The 16,751-nt window shown below is 45.6% G+C and overlaps 1 protein-coding gene across 1 annotated transcript in view; it reads right to left on the reverse strand.

The window, feature by feature from the left end:
* SDC3 (syndecan 3) overlaps positions 1-16,751 on the reverse strand; it is a 114,960-nt gene that overhangs the window by 18,510 nt on the left and 79,699 nt on the right. The window contains exons 2-3 of the mRNA XM_081920768.1: positions 1,991-2,117; positions 777-1,369 (exon numbers count right to left, since the gene is read on the reverse strand). Of these exons, the coding sequence (XP_081776894.1) occupies positions 777-1,369; positions 1,991-2,117 (720 nt within the window). The remainder of the gene's footprint in view (positions 1-776; positions 1,370-1,990; positions 2,118-16,751) is intronic.

Below are 16,751 nucleotides of genomic sequence, written 5' to 3' on the forward strand. Positions count from 1 at the left end.
CTTTGACAAAGTTTCGGGGGGGGGGGGGAATTAAACGCCCCCATCTATTGCCTCCTTGCAACTTGCCCTTTTGAACCTGAGGGATGATCAAACGGCAAGTTTCTGATCTAAGGAACTCCTTATGCGGATGCTGACTGCAGCAATAACTTCTTTGGCCCATAAATCAAAGGGCTTAAGCCTCTCATTTTGGCATGAGAATATGTGGACTCTGGCTACCGTCAAGAAAATAACTCACAAATTACATATTTCTAAGCGTAAGGAAGACCCAAAACCTTTCTGTGTTGTTTGGTGTGTGATAAATTCAGAAAACTCTCTTCCCCGGCCAAATTGTGCAGTTTGACTTCCATGATGTGTTCTACTGCTTTTATTTTTCTGCATTATTCGTTCTCTATTTCTTTGGGAAAATACCTCTGTGCTGCTCCTATGTTTTGTAACTTTGGTGTTATATATTTGTATTTTTGTTGCTTTGTTTGCATTTTGTATTTTATGTTCATAGAATCATAGAATGGTAGAGTTGGAAGGGATCCCGAGGATCATCCAATCCAAAAGAATATCAACTACAGTATCCATGATAGAGGGCTATCCAACCTCTGCTTAAAAACCTCCGAGGAAGGAGAGTCCACCACTTTCTGTTCCACTGTCAAACAACTCTTACCATCAAAAAGTTCTTCCTGGTGTTCAGTCAGAATCCTTTTCTTCTAATTTGAAGCTTGCTCCCTCTTCCATGGGACATCCCTTTACTTAAGTTAATAAATCACAAGAACAACAAGCCATACCTGGACTGGTTCTGTCGGTGCTGTAGAACTTGAGGGTTGGGGCAGTGTGGTAGTCCTCTCACTGCGGTCTGGCTCCCGAGAAGTGCTTGGCTTTGGCACAGCCCTGCTCTTCGTCACCCCAGTGGGCACCAGCGGAGCTGTGTTCAGTTCCGTCCTGGCAACTTCGGTGGCCGTGGTTGGCGTTTCAAGTGTGATCGACTGCGTCGTGGCTACAATGGTGATAAAGGGGGGCAGGACTCTCAGGACAGTTGTTGGCTTGGACATGGGCATCGTAGCAGAGGTGGTGGTGGCAGCAGTTGTGGCGGTGGTGGTAGCAATAGTACTAGCGGTAGCAGAGGCATCAAGGGCTGCGGTGCTAGCAGTGGTACCAAGCGCTTTCCGGATGGTGACCGCCGGTGCTTCGGTCACCCTGGGGATGTAGAGGCTGCTTGTTACTGGATCAGAGGTGGCTTCCTCCGCAGGGAATGGCGCAAAGGGGGTGGCTACTGGCTGCACAGAGGTGGCGGGCAACACAGGGGAAGTTGTAGGTAGGGTGAGGGGTGCATCTGTGTTGAGCCGCACAATGGTCTTGATCCCAGAGTCCTGCTCAAAATCTGTAAGGGAAGTAAAGGTTAGGATCTGACTGTTCAGAGTCACTGTAGGGACACAGGAAGCTGCTGTCTACAAAGTCAGCCATCTAACTGAGTGTTTCCTACACTGACTCAATCTCCAGGGATCCAGGCTAGAGTCTTTTTCAGCCCTACCTGGAGGTGCCAAGGATTGAACATGGGGCCTTCTGGATGCAAAGCATGTGTCCTACCACTGAGCTAATGGTCCTCCCCATTAATAATTTTATCTACACTGTGCTTGAGGCTTCCCACCACTGTTTTATTTGCAAGCTACCTTAATAGGGTTTTTGGCCTTTAAAAGTAAGCCTATAAGCATTTTAAATAAATGAACCAGACATTCAGTAGGATGAGGAGAATAAATGCATTCAATGTTCTTTACAATGTTTGCTTCTGGAAGGCTAACCAGCTGTCTGCTTCTGAATTCCAAAAAAATTACATTCAACCTCTGGGCTTTTTTCTCCCCACCACCACCACCAAAACCCCCCACAAATTTTCCGTAATAACTCTGCCACCAATATAAATGGAGGAGGAAGAGTGATGTCTTCTATCCAGCCACACTTAGCAGAGCGACGTCCCTCCTTTTAAGGGTCTTAAATATGTACTCACATCCTGAGCCAGAGCCTGAGTAGAGTTCCTCGATTTCATCAATTTCTTCATCCTCAAAGGAGTCATCATCTCCAGAGCCTTCCAGGTCAATGGGCCGCTCATAATTTTCATTCCGCCAGTGCTGGGCCTGGGTTCAAACATCAAGAAAAACAGACTTAATACTTTCCAGTGCAGCAACATGTGCATAGAATAAGAGTCAGCATAGGCAGTAATTTTGGAGGCAGTAATTTTGGAGCCCTGGGGCATAGGCAAGCTGTCTTATATTGAGCTAGACCATTGGTCCATCTAGTTAAGCACTATCTACACAGACTGGAGGTGGCTCTCCATGGTTTCAGACTGGGGCTCACTCCCAGACCTACCTGGAGATGCCAATGAATGACTCTGGGGAGCTTCTGCACGCAAAGCAGAAGCTCCACCACTTAGCAAGAGAAGAAACATACACAGGAGCTGCCATCATGCCTTACCAAAAGGGTGGGAACCTGTTGTCCTTCAAATGCTGTAGGACTCCTGACTTCCATCAGCTCCCTGCCAGCCTGATTAATGGTTAAGGATGGTGGGACCTGGAGGGCTCTAACCTCTAGAGAGCCACAGATCCCACCCCCCTGGTCTTGACAGTCAGTTGGTGGTTTACAAATTCCATGTTAGCAGCATACGAAACTCCCATTGTTCTAGGAGCATTTTGCAACAAGGAATTTCATTAGCACGAGCAGTTTCTGAGCTCTGGGCACAATGCTGTGCCTAAGATTTCAGATTAAAATGGCAGAGTGGGAGGAAAGGAGGGCCTTTTTCTGCCTCCCCACTTCCAACCACTCTCCAAAGATTGGAGAAAAGACCTTCTTAAGAATATTAGTGGGGCAGGCGGTTGAAGGACTAGACCATGTGAAAAACGAACATGATATTTTAGCTGTAGTTCATTCATTTCCAGCTTTGTATTCTTGTTATTTAAAAAGTGTGCCTAGACATTCCGTTGTTGCTCCCATTACCTAGGTTTAAGGTGCCATTTAGCTCCTAGTGTTCATATCTCAGTTTCTAACACTACATTTTAGTATATTACAAAACAGGAGGCAGGTAAAACCACAGAGTTTGTAGAAAGAAGAAAAATGTCACAACAGAAAAACAGTACCTAAGAACGTTGTTGTTGTTAATGATTACATTTATTACTTGCCCTTCATCAGCAGAGTCCAGGTCAGTTATAACAATTAATAATAATAATAAATAATAATAATAAATTTTATTTATATCCCGCCCTCCCCAGCCGAAGCCGGGCTCAGGGCGGCTAACAACAATAAAATAATACAACATTCTAAAATCATTTCATTAAAATTAATTCAACTCAAATTGATGGCAACCATTAGGCTAAAGTTCTGTGGAGATTGCCAAAGGAGGGAGTCAGGCTGTGCCCTGACCAAAGGCCTGGTGGAACAACTGTCTTGCAGGCCCTGCGGAAAGATGTCAAGTCCCGCAGGAAAGATGTCAAGTCCCGCAGGGCCCTAGTCTCTTGTGACAGAGTGTTCCACCAGATTGGAGCCAAAGCTGAAAAAGCCCTGGCTCTAGTTGAGGCCAGCCTAACTTCTCTGTGGCCTGGGACCTTCAGGATGTTTTTGTTTGAAGACCATAAGTTCCTCTGTGGGACAATTAAAAACTGAAAATGGTTTAAACAGAGCCACAGAAATAAGGTAGGCCCTGAAAACACACGTCTCAAGCATCAAAAGAAGTGAGCCTTCAGAACATGAGGCCCATCTAGTCCAGAATCCTGTACAGTACTCACAACGGCCAATGTGGGAAACCAGCAAGTAGGACCAGAGCACAAGAACACTCTCCCCTCTTGTGGCTTCCAGGAACTGGTATTCAGAAGCATCATTGCCTCCATCTTACCGTAAGTCCTACAGTATGTCCAAACAAAGCATTTTCGCTTTCTGCTCCCCTTCCTCTCCCTGGATTGAGTTTATAGCATGGCCACCAATCTTTCAGCAAAAACCACTGCTTGGGTTTTACCATACAACAGGGGATAATGCCCTTTTAAATACTGTACTGTGAAATTCAGCCATGTGGCTTCCAGCTGTAGCTTTGCTGAGATTGCAGAAGAAGCAGAAGCCTGGGCAGTCCAGCTGTCACCCATTTAGCACATGGAGCTGTGAGGAAGTGGGAAGGAGTCCATGTTTAAGCAGCGAGGTTCCCCTCCCGGGTCCTGTCAGCGCTATTGTCAAATCAGCAGTCAGCCACCTGGATGGCGGCAACGAGATCCCAACTTCCTCCTCAGAGGAGAGCATGTTCAGCTTATGCCGAGGAAGCAGAAAGTTGGGGGGAGAGAAACCAGCAGAGAGGAGAAACCACGGTGGTGGCTTGTAGACATGCCTTGAAAATGTGTTCTCCTTTTTTTAATTCCAGAAGGATTTTTATAATTGATTTCTGCTGTTTTAAATTGCAGCTGGTTGAACTGTGCTGAGTTTTATAGCTGGAATTTTTTGAACTGTATTTGCAACAAAGTGGTGGCTTTGCACTAGTGCAGAGGAGACAAAACGCCAGGGGGCCAAATGAAACCCTCTGGATCTCTCGATCTGCCCCTCGGGACACTTGCCAGGTCACACAGCCTCTCCTGAAGCCACACACCTTGCCAGCCATTATTCACAAGGCCTTTGAGGGCTTCTGCTTGGCTTGAATGGTTCCTTCAGAGAAGGGCAACCAAAAGGATCAAGGGGATGGAGGGACTCCCCTGTGAGGTAAGGTTGCAGTGTCTGGGACACTTTAGCTTAGTTAAAAGGTGAGTGAGAGATGACACGGTAGACGTGTATAAAATCATGCATGGCATACAGAAAGTGGGGAGAGAAATGCTTTTCTCCCTATCTTAACACTAGAACTCTTGACCATGCAATGAAGCTGAAAGTTGAAAGATTCAGGACAGATGAAAGGAAATAGTTCTTCACTCTGTGCAGTTAAACGATGAACATTTACTCCCACTAGAGGCAGTGATGGCCACCAACTTAGATGGCTTGGACAAATTCATGGAGAGTACAGCTATCAGTGGCTACGAGTAGCCACCAAGACTATATAACACTGGTCCTGAAAGACCTACATTGGCTCCCAGTACATTTCTGAGCACAATTCAAAGTGTTGGTGCTGACCTTTAAAGCCCTAAACGGCCTCGGCACAGGATACCTGAAGGAGCATCTCCACCCACAACTCTCAACCCGGATACTGAGGTCCAGCTCTAAGGGCCTTCTGACGGTTCCCTCATTGCGAGAAGTGAGGTTACAGGGAACCAGGCAGAGGGCCTTCTCGGTAGTGGCGCCTGCCCTGTGGAATGCCCTCCTATCAGATGTCAAAGAGATAAAAAACTACCTGACATTTAGAAGACATCTGAAGGCAGCCCTGTTCAGGGAAGTTTTTAATGTTTAGTGTTTTATCATGTTTTTAATATTCTGTTTGGAGCCACCCAGAGTGGCTGGGGAAACCCAGCCAGCTTGGTGTGGGGTATAAATAATAATAATAATAATAATAATAATAATAATAATAATAATAATTATTATTATTATTATTATTATTATTACTACTACTACTACTACTACTACTACTACTACTACTACTACTATTTCTATGTCATAATGGTTTTGGTCTGTATGCACAGTTGGAGGCAATATGCTTCTGAATCCAATTGATGGGAAGGAAAAGGAAGAAAAAGGGGCAGAGGCAGTGTGAGTGTGCGAGAGAGATGGGAAGAGCGTTGGATGGTGAGCAAAGGAGGGAAGAAGTGTGTACATATGTGTGTAAGAGAGAGGGGAGGGGATGTATGAGAGAAGGTGAGCATGTGTGAGAGAGAAGGAAAGAGAAGGCTCTTAATCAATTCAAAATGCATTATTGTCAATTACAAGGACAAAGATAACAAAAGGTGGGATGGAGTGACCTCTTCCAGCTGGAAGGGTGGTTGAGAACAATCAATCAAACGAAAAGTGAGCAAGTTCCACACACACAAATACAGACAGGGCTAAATTTGATTAGTGTGGAACGAGGCAGTTTTTCAAGAATTCTGCACATAAACGGACCAATGCTTGATAGGCAATCGTCCCTGGGTTGTGACAGAAAACATGCACAGACAGAACAAAACTAGCATTGTATGTTCCACAAAGTAGGCTCCAGATACAACTATTTATCAGGCTGGAAATCTTATTTTGCATGAATTAAGGCCCTTGAACATTTTTCAGTGGTAGCCCCACATGCGATGCATACCCATAGTTCAGCCTAGAAGCAACAAAGGCGAGTGTGACAGCAGACAATTCTGCTTTCTCGAGGATGTCAAACACAAAATCAAGTCACATTACAGTGGTACCTTGGTTTTTAGAACAATGGCTATCATAACAGCACATAAGGAAAAAAAACATTTATTTATTATTTATTATTATTATATATTATTTATTATTATTTTCATCATCTACAATACTGTCTTATTCATTTTACGGTACAGTACAGTACATTGATTATTGCTTTCATTTTATGGATCAATGGCCTTGTTAGTAAAATTCATGTTAATTTGATGTTTTAGGGGTTGTTTTTAAAAGTCTGGAACGGATTAATCCATTTTGCATTACTCTCTATGGGAAAGCATGCCTTGGTTTTAGAACGCTTTGGTTTTGGAACAGACTTCTGGAACGGATTAAGTTTGGGAACCAATGAACTACTGTACTGTGTCCACATAGGTAGTTAAGAAAAGGGAGAGAGATTGCAGAAGAGGGGGTGCAAACAGAAGAGGATCTTTCCAAAGAGATCATGTTCCTATGCAGAAGAAATAGTAAATCAGTATGCATCCCTTAGAACACCTTTCCTTCATCTGGTGCTCTCCCAAGTGTTTTAGACCCGAGCTCCGATCAGCCCTAGCCTGCATCACCAATAGTCAGGGGTGATGGGAGCTGTAGTCCAGCAAATAAATCTGGAGGGGGAGTAGGCTGATCGTCTACCCCCTAACCACAGTATGCACTTTTTTCATTAATATTCCTTTCTAAATAAAAATTAAAAATAGCAATTTAATTAGTACAAAGGCATCCATTTTCGGTTTATCATCCTAGCCAGCGAAGACAGGAATTGCAAGATTTGGGATATTGCAGTTGACCTTACATAAACCCTAACAGTATTCTGGGGTGGAGCTTTTTCGCCACTGAAAACAAAGAGAGGAAATGAACCGCTTGAATGTCAACAGACCAGCCCATCACACTCCCTTCAAACATTCTAACCTAGCCACCCACCAGGAAAGCCATTGGGATTGGCAGAGACTACAGTTGTGCTAAAATATTCATGGTCTAGAAGCATGTGAACTGGAAGATGTGCTGTTTGCATGCTCACAGAGAAGGAAATAAATGATCTGCGGGAGGAGAAGGACAGCAGTTTTCAGAGAAGATCTGGAGTCTGTGCAACACACAGTTGGAAGGAACCCTGAGGGTCATCCAGACGAACCTCTTGCAATGCAGGTATATCAGCTAAATCAAGGGTCAGCAACCTTTTTCAGCCGTGGGCTGGTCCACCATCCCTCAGAATGTGGTGGACCAGACTATATTTTGGAGAGAAAAAATGAACGAATTCCTATGCCCCACAAATAACCCAGAGATGCATTTCAAATACAGTGGTACCTCGCAAGACGAATGCCTCGTGAAAAACTCGCAAGACGAAAGAGTTTTTTGTTTTTTGAGTTGCTTCGCAAGACAAAAACGTCTTGCAAGTTTGATTTTCAATGCCTTCCTATGGGAATCCGTGCTTCGCAAGATGAAAAATTCGCAAGACGAAAAAACTCGCAGAACAAATTAATTTCATCTTGCGAGGTACCACTGTAAAAGCACACATTCTACTCATGTAAAAACACGCTGATTCCCGGACCATCCATGGGCCGGATTTAGAAGGCGATTGGGCCGCATCTGGCCCCTGGGTCTTAGTTTGCCTACCCCCTGAGCTAAAGCATGCAGGACAGACGGCCAGAATCTCCTTTCTTGTAACTTGAATCCATTTGTTTGAGTCCTGCCATCCAGAACAGGAGAAATCAAGCTTGCTCCATCTTCAACATGACATCCATTTAGATATTTGAAGATGGCTGTCATATCTGCTCTCACTCTCCTCTTTTCCAAGCTAAACACACCCAGATCCTTCAACCATTCCTCATAAGATTTGGTTTCCAGACCCCTGACCATCTTGGTTGCCCTCTTCTGCACACATTCCAGCTTGTCAACATCCTTCTTAAATTGTGGTGCCCAGAGCTGGACACAACACTCCGGGTGTGGTCTGTCCAAGGCAGAATACAGTGGTGCTACTACTTCTCTTGATTGGGACCCTAAACTTCTGTTGATATAGCATAAAATAGCATTAGCCCTTTTTTGCTGCCACATCACACTGTTGAGTCATGTTAAGCTTGTGATCCACTAAGACCCCTAGATTCTTTTCACACTCTACTACTTCTGCTAATGCACCCTTGTGCCTTCCCCTTGTGCCACTAAATGACATCTCTATGTATGCCATGTACCCATGAATTAAAGCCACCCTACACCCTTTGACACCCCCAATTTGACTTGCATCCCCCTGTGCTGACTGTGAAAGAAAACTCAACTGTGCAGGGACAGGTGATGTGGGAAATGTCACATCTTGCCTGGCCTTAGGCTTGCTCTCTGCTTGGATGCAGATATGCGGGCAATTCTCCCCCTGCTCCATTCAGAGCTGTTTGAGAGTCTAAACTTTGACTCCTGCCCCTGTACTCTTCTGCAAGCTTGAAGTCCAGCCTGACCTACAGACTTCATTTGGAACAAGATAGAGAAATCCTTTTAGTCTCAAAAATACATTTCTGGGTGGGAGGTATCTTAACTTTTCTCCAGTCGTCTCCCATTCCTCACCATAAACATTCAGAACATAAGAGCCCTGGTAGATCACATCCAAAGTCCATGTAGCCCAGCATTCTGTTCTTGCTGTGGTCAACACAAGAGCCAACTCCTAGGGACTGTGGGGGTTTGGCCCCACAATAAAATATTTGAGGGAGTCTGGCCCCCACAAAGTTGATGGGCATTCCCATTCAAATAGTGTGTGTGCACTGCATCATGTGGTCGATTATGCGAGGCGGGGCTTACCAGGGCCCCCACAATATTTTAATCAAGTTGACATCCCTGGTGTCCAACCAGATGCCTCTGGCAAGCTTGAAGAAGCAGGACCTGAGGGCAATAGTGCTCTCCTCACTTGCAGTTCCTAGCATGTGAGGCAGAACCTAGCCATCATGGCTAGCAGTCATTAATAGCCTTCTCCTCTGTGAATGAGTCTGATCCTATTTTAAATCTGACCATGTTGGTGGCCATCACTACATATTGCTATGTGAATAACATAGTTTTAACCATGTGCTGTGTGAACATGGGAAGCTGCCCTATACTAAGGCAGATCCTCAGTCTGTCTAGTTGAGTACTGTCTACACTGACTCGGCAGGATTCAGGTATGATTCTCTCCCAGCCCTACCTGGACATGCTGGGGAATGAACCTGGGACTTTCTGTATGCAAGCAGATGCTCCACTACTGAACCACAGTCCTTCCGTGGACTTCTGTCTCTGCTGTACTTTCTCTCCTTGCATGAATACCCCACCCTAAAAATCTATCTGTGTATTTGTAAGAAGAAAAGGGTGTGATGCCAATCTATCCCTCGCAAACTCGGACAGAGAAGGAGCTCATCACTGCAAGGATAAGTGTGCGGATGTAGCAAAGCACTGGAAATCCAGAGAGGGAGGATATCAATAAGGCCAGGTTTTAAAATACAGATAGATGGACTGGAGAATCCCACCGGGATACCATCCTAATAGTCACTTACATGACAACAGTAACCATAGAAACCAATTCCTCCATCCTAATGGCTGTGCTCTGATCTCCTTTTCAGACTTCAGAGAAAGACGAGGGAGAATGAACATCATTTTGAAGTCAAGAGATATTCTTGAACACTTTGATGTCTAGCTCTGCTTCTACGTAGCAATAGGATGACCTTGGCTATCCCTGCTTAGCTCCTCTAGGAAAGTCAGTTCAAGCTGAGTTGGTTTGATGGAAAGCAAACCCATAAATGCTTCACGGGAGGATTGTGCTTTTTTAACTGCAATGGCAGAGTCAAATCAACATTAAGAGGGGGAGAAACCTCTAAGTCAGTTAGCCTATATAGCCTAACAATTAGTTTTTGACAGCAATCACATTCAGACACTTTGAGACATTTTAACAGCACAAAGCATTCACAGAGTAGCCTTCGTTTGCAATTCATTCTCTGTTTCTGGCTGACTAAGAAAATAAGGAATCCACAACACCCTTAGCATTCAAATAATTTCCAGGTTACTGGGGCAGCCTTTGCCAATGTGGAGTTGTTTGGAGACCCCCTATCCCCCTCGGAGCAAAAATTCCCAGAATTCACTGGGAAGTCAGATCAGTGGCGTAGCATGGGAGTGCAGAGGGGGCCAGCCGCACCGGGCACAACATCTAGGGGGGCGTGCTCGCACTCACAGCTCTCTGCCCCTACCTGCCCCTACCTGGGTTAGGGGGCGCAAATTACTTGCCTTGCCCCGGGTGCTGACAACCCACGCTACGCCACTGAGTCAGATCAACTGTTAAACCCATCTGGGAATTGTAGCCCTGTGAGAGGAATAGAGGTTCCTTCACAACTCTCAGCGCACCCTCAACAAACTACAGTTCCCAGGAAGACATGACGGTTTAATATTGTATGGCATGATACTGTATTGGTATGATATTGCATTGAATGTACAGTGCAGATGGGGACAAAATCAATTCAAATCCAAAACAGATTCCAACTGGGATAAATATTTTAGAAGGCTTGTTGGAAAAGGAACATCTTTAGCAGGCATCAAAAATACATCAGAGAAGGCACCTGTCTGATATGCAGTGGGAAGGAATTCCAAAGGGTAGGTGTCACCACACTAAAACCCTGATTCTGACATTGGGCAGAACAGGCCTCCTGATAGATCCCAACTCCATTCAGCCATGGTGGTTACAAGAGATGGTTTCCTCCTGGACTGCTGCAATCTCCTTTACCCCACAAGCTGCACCACAGAAGCAAAGGGCTCTTATCAAATTTGCATGTGATGATGATCTACATGCAGGCTGCATGCTAATTCCTACAGAGGCATCTCTTAACATGCAAAGCATGTCTTTCACTATGGGACCCTGAGCGGTAAGAGCTTAGTGACAGAAGACATGTTTTGCATAAACAAACGCAGCAGTTTAAACCCTAAGTATTTCATTTTATTAATTTATCTACAGCACTCTTTGACCACCCCGATCAAGAAAGACGTCTGGACCACCCAGTCAACAAAGTTCCTAATCAGTTCAATTTCCTGCCTAAAACCCAGAACAAGTAGCAAAATAAGGTTTAAAACCCAGCAGAAATTATCTGTTCCAAGGGCAAAAATAGAAAAGGTTTAGGGGAATTGAAAGGTATTCATCTGAAAGGATTTTAATGTAGGCACCAGTTGAGCTTTATGAGGGAGGGTATTTTGTCATTACAAAAAAGGTTCTCTCCTTTTCAACCCCCCACCTTGCCTCTTTAGGTGGGAGGACCTCTAATGACGCTCTCAAGGTCCAGCCAGTTATATCTGGGATGATCTTTCAGGTAACCTGATTATCTCTCCAGTTGAAAGCTCTGAGACAGCCCGGCTAAGAATGCCGTGTTTGATTCAGTGCTAGTCAGAGCATGGTACTGCTCTAAGCAGAGCAATGATCTGGCTCAGTATAAAGGTAGCTCTTTATTAGAGGAACGGGACACAGCTTGGCGATGCACAAGATGATGCTCAATGATGCAAACCAACTGCCGGCTCCCAAACTTATTCTGGATCACTGCAGGGCTGCTACTAAAAATATCGGCACAAATAGATAGGTGTAACATGATGGCCACAAGTGGCGCTCACACCCTCCTCCGCTGAGAACAGGGGAATCTCACACCATCTCGGGATGAACTTAGAATAGAATGAAAATAATTAACATTTGGGCAGCACAGTTGTGCAACTTAGGTCTGAACAGAGCAAGTCAATGAGAAACATCACCTCTGCGAGACATGCAGGCAGCAGAGTGCCACTCGATAGCATTGGGGCTGTCTTTTGAACAAGAAAGAGTAAAATATAGGATTTACCACCATGGTGGGCTAGTAGTGGTCCTTCCAGATGTTGTTGGACTCCAACTCCCATCAGCCCCAGCCAGCATGGCCAATGCTCAGGGATGAAAGGAGTTGTAGTTAAGCAATGTCTGGGGCCCCTCAAGAGTCCAATGTTGCATACATCATTGGGGTGAATCAGGGGAAGGGTCTAGCATGAAGTTCTGTGGAACTACCCATAGAGTAGGGTTTCCAGATGTCCCCATTTCCCGGGACAGTCCCCGGATTTGCAAATAAGTCCCCGGACAAATTCCATCCCCAGAATGTCCCCAGATTTCATCTAATGTCCCCGGGAAACGCAACAGCAACAGTCTCAGCAGCCTGGAGCAGTTGTCTCTGGCTGGCTTCAGGAGATGCTCGGAAGTCCCCATATGATGGTGGTGCAGGGGCTCTAAGATGCAGCTTCTGGGCTGCCTCCATCTTCCCTGACCCCAGCAACTAAGCTGTGAAGGGTGCCTACATGCTGCCTATCGGAGCAGCCTCCTAACTCCTACTTGCATGCAAGCAGATGTCACGGCTAAAATGGCCGCTGTTTCTTTAATGCGAATAAAGCTGGGTCAGCATGACTCAGCGGTCTGCACCAAGTTGTATATATAAGTGAGAAATGTTAGTTTGTTGCTGAGGCTGGTGTTTGGGTTGGTTGGTGCTGGTGTGTGGAGTTATTCAGTCGTGTTTTTGCACAAAGACTTTTAAGAATAAAACTCTGCAAGGATATTCTCGTGGACTCTTTTTGTGCCGACAAGGGTCCGAGGACCAGGCTGAAGAGGCAAAGGGAGGTCAGAACCTTTTCCTCCTTTTTTTTTGCTTTTTACAAACACTGACAGGTTATGGGCCCAGTGTTTCTGAGCATGTGCAGAGTGCAAAACGACTGACAGCATCTCAGCAGGGAGCTGGTGAGTCCTGGTGGTGTATGGAGCCGGTGGCTGTGCGTTGGAGCAGTTGGTGGCAAGCTGTAACTGTCTGCAGCGACGCTGGAGCAGCTAGGATCTGAGAACCAGAAAAGCACTCAGCGTCGGCTACTGGAACAGCTTGAACTGCTAGAGGACCACAGTAGGCGACTCACAGAGCGGCTACACCAGTTGCAGAGCCAGGCGGGACCTGAGGGTCAACAGAGGCAGCAGCTAGAAGCTGGTGAGTGCCAGCCAGGACCATCTAGTGGGACTCTAAAGAGAGAGTCTGGAGAGTTTGCTGGAGGCCCCACAGAAGGGGCTCAGCAAGCACCAGCAGAGATGGCAGATTTCCAGTCTTCCCAAGTTGTAAATATTGGGGGAGGCATCCCTTTTGAACTTCTCTCAGAAAGCAACTGGCTGAGTTGGTCAATTAAAATGCAGCAGTTGTTAAGGAGAGATGGACTATGGGACTGTGTTGAAACTGAGGTTTTGAGGACTGACTCTGCTGAGAAAAAACGGCTAGATGAAAGGGCTCGTGCCCAAATTATGCTGTGTTTGAGCAACTCTCAGTTATTGCATGTAGCAAATGCCAGCACAGCGTTTGAGTGCTGGAATTTATTAAGGGCAATGCATGTCAGAGAAACTGCTGGAACTATAATTTCTCTGACTAGAAGGCTGTTCAGGACTGTTATGAAAGAAGGTGAGAGTTTGGCAACTCATCTTCAAACGCTGAAATCTCTGTTTCTTCAACTACAGCAGAGAGGTAAGCGTTATGATGAGACTGACCAAACCTACATTATTCTTTCAAGTTTGCCTGAAAGCTGGTTGCCCGTGATTAACAGCATGGAGAGTATGCGTCCCCGAGATCTGACCCTTGAGTATGTGGTTGGAAGATTGACCGAAGAAGCAGAAAGAAGGTCAGATAAACAAGCTGAACTCCAAGAGCGGAGGAGTTACAGTCGAGGGGGCCAGCAGCAGAATCTGCCAATGGAGCAACGCCAAGGTTTGGACTTGGCCATGGCAGTGAGGAGATGCTATAGATGCAACCAACACGGGCATCTCCAACGTCAATGCAGGGCAAGACTTCCAGGAGACGACGTGGAGCAGAGACAGCAATCAACGCAGAAACGTAAGCAGAAGGGGTTCTCTTCAGAGAAGAAGAACACGCGTTCTGCTCAGTTTGTTTCTGCATTTTCTCGAGAGGAGAGGAAGATACCTCGAGGAACATGGTTGCTGGACTCTGGGAGCAGCAGGATTATCTGCAACAGTCAGGAGGACTTTAAGACCCTGGGGAAGCCAGCTGATGGAAAAGACTCAATTTATCTTGCTGATGGTCGTAGAAGCAAAATTGATGGCCAGGGAACATGTTTCCTGCAGTGCTTGAACACTACTTTACCAGGGACTCTGTTTGTCAGCAGTTTGGACTATTGTTTGCTGTCTGTAAGCTGTTTGATTAATGCAGGGTATAGTGTTAACTTCACACGGGATGGCTGTCTGATAAAGAATGGAACTCAGGTATGTGGCCATGCAAAGTTGGAAAATGGGTTATATGTAATGCAGGACAAGCCTGTTAAAGCAGCCCAGGTGGTTCAGGATAATTTGCCAGTTCATAAGGGGTGTGTACATGAACTGCACAGAAAACTGGGTCACACCAATTTCCGTGTGCTTTCAGAGATGCAAAAGGTGTGCAAGAACCTAAAAGTAAACAGCTGTAACTGTTTCCTAGATTGCAATGTATGTAAAATGGCCAAATCTAAGAGGAAGCCTGTGGCTTCTAAAAGTGACAGAGTATCTAAAGAGGTTTTAGAACTTGTCCATTGTGACGTGATAGGCCCTTTTCCACAGAAGACTGAAGGAGGCGCCAGATATGCTTTTCTGGTAATTGATGATAAATCACGTTTTAGTTGGTTGTTTTTGTTAAAGCAGAAATCTGAGTGTTTCCCCACATTCAGAGAATGGGTTGCCCAAGCTGAAAAGCTCTTCGCTCGCCCTGTTGTGCAGTTGCAAACAGATAGGGGTGGAGAATTTCTGAACAAACAATTTGGGACATGGTTGCGACGTAAGGGGATCACTCATCGTTTGACTAACCCTTATAGCCCTGCTGAACATGGTCTGTGTGAAAGACGTGGGGCTGTAATACAGTCAGTAAAGGACTGCCTGCTAGTGGATGCAGGATTGGGTCACAACCATAGGCTGTGGGGCGAGGCTTTTCTGACAGCGAACTTTTTGATTAATAGAACCTGGTCTAGCTCTATAAAAGATATTCCTTATCGTGTGTTGTTTGGGAAAGAACCAGAGTGGACAATGCTCCATAACTGGGGTGCTTGGGCACATGTAAACATCCCCAAAGCTCAGCGCCAGAAAGGGGGCGCTAGAGCGCAGAGACTGCGGTTTGTGGGATATCAGTCCTATGGCAAAGGGTGGCGTTTCAATTTATGCCCAGGACGAGTGGTTCTGTCACGAAGTGCAGACTTCGCTGACCAGGACAGATGGACTGTGATCCATGCCAACCCAGATTGCCTACTGCCCCTGCAAGTAAGAGAAGAGGCTTCTTCTCAGCCATTGGCAACGCAGGAGCAGGAGGAGGAGGAGGCACAGATTTCCCCAAAAGATGTGGCAAAAGATAATACTTCTCTAGAGGAAGAGGAAGAAGAGCCAGAGATAAGGGGGGAAGAAGAAGTAATAGTGCCTAGGCGCTCCCAGCGTTCAAACAAGGGTGTACCTCCTCAGCGTTTGACCCTAGGAGGAGTGAGAGTATGCAATGTGAGTTGTGTGGAACCACAAAGTTATAATGAAGTCTTAGACTTACCCCCTGGGGAACGTGCTTTGTGGGAACAAGCTATGAAAGAAGAAATGGACTCTTTTAAACGTAACAAAGTGTTTGAGGTCATAATGCCGCCACCTGGTGGCAGAGTGGTGTCATGCAAGTGGGTTTACAAAAGGAAAACCCTTGCATCTGGGGAACCACGTTTTCGAGCCAGATTAGTAGCCAGAGGATTCACTCAGATTAAAGGGGAGAGTTATGATGAAGTGTTTTCTCCCACTGTAAAGAGTGAAACTTTTCGCTTAATGCTTTCCATTGCTGCTGTAAGACAACTAGCAGTGCACCATTTTGATGTTGATGCTGCATATCTGCATGCAAATTTAGACCATGAAGTATTAATGAGACAACCCCCTGGGTTTGAAGAGGAGAATGGTGCAGTCTGGCGTTTGAGAAAGGCTGTTTATGGTCTCAAACAAAGTGGAAGGTGTTGGAACCAGTGTTTAAATGAAGCCCTTGTAAAACTTGGTTTTAAAAGGAGTGTGGCTGATCCATGCCTGTACACCAAGGGATCAGGCAACAAATATCTAATGCTCTTAGTCTTTGTTGATGATTTGCTTGTGGCAGGGAGTTCCACAGATGAGATCCAGAAGCTCACAAGTCAACTGGAAAAGAGGTTTAAGCTTAAAGCCTTGGGGCCTGTAAGCAATTACTTGGGAGTAGAAGTAAGGCAGGAAGCTGATGGAAGCTTCCTATTGAGTCAGAAAGAGAAAATTCTTCGTTTGATAGAGCAGTTTGGCATGGAAAACTGCAAGCCAGTTCAGACTCCCATGACACCAGATTTCCCAAAGACAGTGTGTGATGATAAATTTGATCAGCCTGAGTTGTATCACTCAAAAATAGGATCACTGTTATATTTAAGCCAGTGGTCAAGGCCAGACATTGCATGTGCTACAAATGTTCTGA

Source organism: Podarcis melisellensis (genome assembly GCF_964234715.1).
Source record: "Podarcis melisellensis genome assembly, chromosome: 8".
Lineage (NCBI taxonomy): Eukaryota > Metazoa > Chordata > Lepidosauria > Squamata > Lacertidae > Podarcis > Podarcis melisellensis.